The sequence below is a fragment of the Eriocheir sinensis genome, chromosome 28, assembly GCF_024679095.1.
Source record: "Eriocheir sinensis breed Jianghai 21 chromosome 28, ASM2467909v1, whole genome shotgun sequence".
NCBI lineage: Eukaryota > Metazoa > Arthropoda > Malacostraca > Decapoda > Varunidae > Eriocheir > Eriocheir sinensis.
The window spans coordinates 12,765,416-12,769,184 of record NC_066536.1 but is presented as its reverse complement, the minus strand read 5'-3'; the positions used below and the strand labels follow the sequence as shown (position 1 = coordinate 12,769,184).

Sequence of the window (3,769 nt, the reverse complement as noted above, 5' to 3'; positions counted from 1 at the left end):
CCAATTCATCGCTTTTGAAAGAACACTTGTTTCAGGAGCATTTTTCGGTGTTTACTGTTGTAGGGCGTCCGTGTGTAGTCCCTCCCTCTAACTCCCCCTCCCCCCTGGCCCCCTCCCCCCCCCCCACCCCCCCGCGGCTGTGTGTGTGTGTCCCGGTGGCCGCGAGCCGGACAGCTGCGTGACGGTCGGCCTGGTAGATTAAACCTTCAAATATTCATGGCGTTTGATGAAGCAATAATTGGTAATACCATTGTTTCCATGCTCGCCCATCCATTATTCAGGCGCATAATAATTTCCGTATTTATAAACATAAGTTGAATCCTAGCTGCTACTACTACTGCTGGTGATGGCGGTGGTGATGGTGATGCCGTTTTGCGTCTCTCTCTCTCTCTCTCTCTCTCTCTCTCTCTCTCTCTCTTTCTCTCTCTCTCTCTCTCTCTCTCTCTTTATCCCGTTATTCGATTCGCTGTGTGTCACCCACATACACACGCGGCTCGTCCTCGCGTTGCACACTGTTCAGCGGCTTAACCTGTATTTACCTCTTCCGGGGATTTCTCTCCACGCTGGTTCATATTTATCTCCGTAGCCAGGCACTGCATCAAGTTTTTAGGTAATGAGGCGCGGCGAGCGTGGCGGGGCGGGGCGGGTGTGGCGAGGCTGGGTGTGGTTGCTGCCTGGCCCGAGGTGTGGTCACTGTGGCCCCGCTGGCAGTAACTTATATTCTGCCTTCATTGTTCCCGGAAAAACGCTTCATCTGAGACAAATTAACAGTAAATGATTATTTGATTACTGAATATATATAATTCTTTTTTATTTATGTGAGACATGAAACTAAATACTTTATTCATGATAACCTGTAGAGGCCGCCAGTAATGTCGCGACTTTCGCAAAGAGTCCCGGCCCAGCCTGCCCTGCTGTGCCCTGCCCTGCCTCCCCTCCCAGCCCTGCCCGCCGTCACGCAGGTGACAACACTCACCCACATCCATCCAGCCCTTGAAGGAGGATTAGTGTAAATAAGCTATGGATACAACTAATGAAATATGTTAAATAAAATTTATTTAAATATATAACAATAGGGACGCCTGTAAGCGGCGCGGCAGCAAAACACCGACACGACTTACATTGCAATATACAGACAGACATACACTTTGGTATTTGACCAGGCTGTGTGCGGCAGCCGGGCTGAGCCTGCCCCCCGCGACGCGACGGCCGCCGGCGGCTGGGCGCCCCAGACTGGGGCGCTGCAGCAGGAGGGCGGCGGCAGCTCAGGACCTGCCGAAGGGAGCGGGGCAGCGCGCTGCCCGTCAGTTCTTGAGGTGGTGGAGGTAGAGGGCGGTGAGGTGGGCCGGGATGGAGGTCCCCGCGTGGCCGCCATTGCCGCCCAGGTAGGCCAGCGGGGTCGGGCACAGTAGCGGCGGACCTGACTGGGGCAGGAAGCCGCCCGGGTAGCCCAGCATGCCCGGCGGGCTGGGGGGCTGCGTGGGCTGGTTCACGTCGCAGCCCGGGTTCTGCTTCTTCCACTTGGTGCGTCGGTTCTGGAACCATATCTTGACCTGCGTCTCGGTGAGGTTGAGGGCCAGCGCCAGGTTGAGCCTCTCGCACACACTCAGGTAGCGAGTGTGTTTGAACTTGTTCTCCAGCGACACCAGCTGCTCGTAGGTGAAGGCCGTGCGCGCCCGCCGGGGCTTGCCGCCGCCCGTGTCGCAGCGCCGCTTCTTGGCCGCGTTGCCGCCCGCGTCGTCCAGCTCCTCCTCGGTCTTGTCGTCGCCACACTCATCGCCGCCCTCGTCGCTGCCGCCACCGCCGCCGACGCTCAGCTCAGAGTCAGAGTCTGTTTGTTACACGACATATTAGTGGCTGTGCTCAGGCCCGGGGAGGCTGCCACCTGACGGCGCCCTTGGGCTTAAGCTTGCATATTCTATATATATATATATATATATATATATATATATATATATATATATATATATATATATATATATATATATATATAAGCACACACACAGGAAGATACAAACAACAATTCATTTTATAATTTAGTGTAAAGCCATTGAGTATGATTTAATCCTGTCCGTAACAGTTTACCAGAACAAGCGCGGCTTACCACACATGGCTGACGTGTCGGGGTGGAGGGAGGCGTCGTCTATGGAGGACGTCACCTCGCTGGAGGTCACTTGCACGCGGCCCACGAACTTGTTGGGGTCAAGAATGTCCACGACGGAGAAGGACGTGTGTCTGCCGCCGCCGGCGGTCTCGGTGTTGTGTGTCTTTGCCTCGCCGCAGCAGGGCGCCGGGCTGCTGCTGGCGTCCTTGCTGTCGCTGGATGCCTGCTGCTGCTGCTGCTGCTGGTGTTGGTGTTGGTGGTGGTGCTGCGTGTCAGGCGGCCTGCTGGGGTCGCTGTGGGAGGTGGTGGTGGTGGTGCTGGTGCAGGTGGAGGTGGGTTCACTGTGTGTTGCCTTGACGGCGGCGCCGCTGCAGGCCGCGGCGGCCGTGGTGGGCCGCGGAGCGTCTGGCTTGAGCTTGGACACCACTGAGTAGCTGAGGTCTATGGGGGACGCGGCGGCGGCGGTGGCGGGTGCGGCGGGGCGCAGCGGGCCTTGGGGCACTTGGCGGGGCTGGCCACGGGGCGACACAGAGTCCGGAGAAACTGATCTAGAATCCATGATAAAACTTTTTTCTTTGCTAACACAGCCGAGCAAAACACGTCATCGTCCGCGGCGGCCAAGGCGTCGTCACGTCACGCGCCAGTCACGGCCTCGCTGAGCACCTCACGCCTCACGTCCTGCCCACGCGGCTCCCAGCGAGCAACTAAGCTCTCCTCCTCTGTGTCAGATGATATATTTGATGTTGCTAAACAACTCCCGAGCCATGGGGCGAGTTTACCAAATGAGGCTTCACCCAACTTAATGACGACAGTAATTGGCTACTGAAATCCCTACTTATCTAAACACACTTGCCATTGGTCCAGAGAGATTGATCCGTGATACACACCCGCCGCTGATTGGCCCGCGCCGAGCCAGGGGAGATGCGACGAGGCTCGTGAGTGGCTGGCGGGGATTGTTTACAGAGGATGATTGTGATCCGGCGCGTGATTGGCTGAGGGCGGCGGCAGAGGAGGAGAGATGGTAAAAGAATCATCACCCGGTTAATGATGATGCGAAAATACGATTACCTCGTCAAGAATTCCATTTCACACCTACGTTACCCCTGAGCTTTTCGACATGTCGGCGGGAAGCGCCACTCGGGGCCCGCACAGCAAACATAATTTTCCCGCCTAAACTCGAATTCAACCCGCGGCTTACATTTACAGCCCCGCGGACACCCGCCTAAACTTTACTCACTTCGCCCACTTTGAAGCACTTTGTTTGGGCCTGGGTAACCACAGCGGGGCGGGGGGCGGAGGGTAGGGGGCGGGGCGGGGTGGGGCGGGACGGGAGAGGAGGAGGAGGAGGAGACGAGAGAGAGGGAGAGAGAGGAGAGAGAGAGAGCAGCTCATTAACCAGAAGTGAGTGGCCAAGGAGAGAGAGGAAGGGAGTGGGAAGAGGTAGCGGAGGGGAAGGGGGTGGAAGGGGGGGGGCAGGGGGGAGGGGGGGTCTGCGGCTGCTCGGGCGTGTAAGGTTATCAGCCGAGATTAACTCCTGGCAAGGTTATTATCTTCACGCCGCTGTTTGTTTCTTCCCAAGGGTTTTAATTAACAGGAGGCGAAGGGAAGGAGGAGGAGGAGGAGGGAGATAAGAGGCGAGCAGGGGGAGGAAATGGAGATGGAAGA

General features: G+C 57.0%; 1 protein-coding gene across 1 annotated transcript; it reads right to left on the bottom strand.

The window, feature by feature from the left end:
• Positions 1-1,029: 1,029 nt before the first annotated feature.
• LOC127004731 (NK1 transcription factor-related protein 2-like) lies at positions 1,030-3,331 on the bottom strand. The gene is made up of 2 exons (XM_050872813.1): positions 2,105-3,331; positions 1,030-1,831 (listed from the first exon to the last, which is right to left on the bottom strand). Exons 1-2 carry the CDS (start codon positions 2,661-2,663, stop codon positions 1,305-1,307), a joined length of 1,086 nt encoding a protein of 361 aa, XP_050728770.1. The 5' UTR covers positions 2,664-3,331; the 3' UTR covers positions 1,030-1,304.
• Positions 3,332-3,769: the final 438 nt, after the last annotated feature.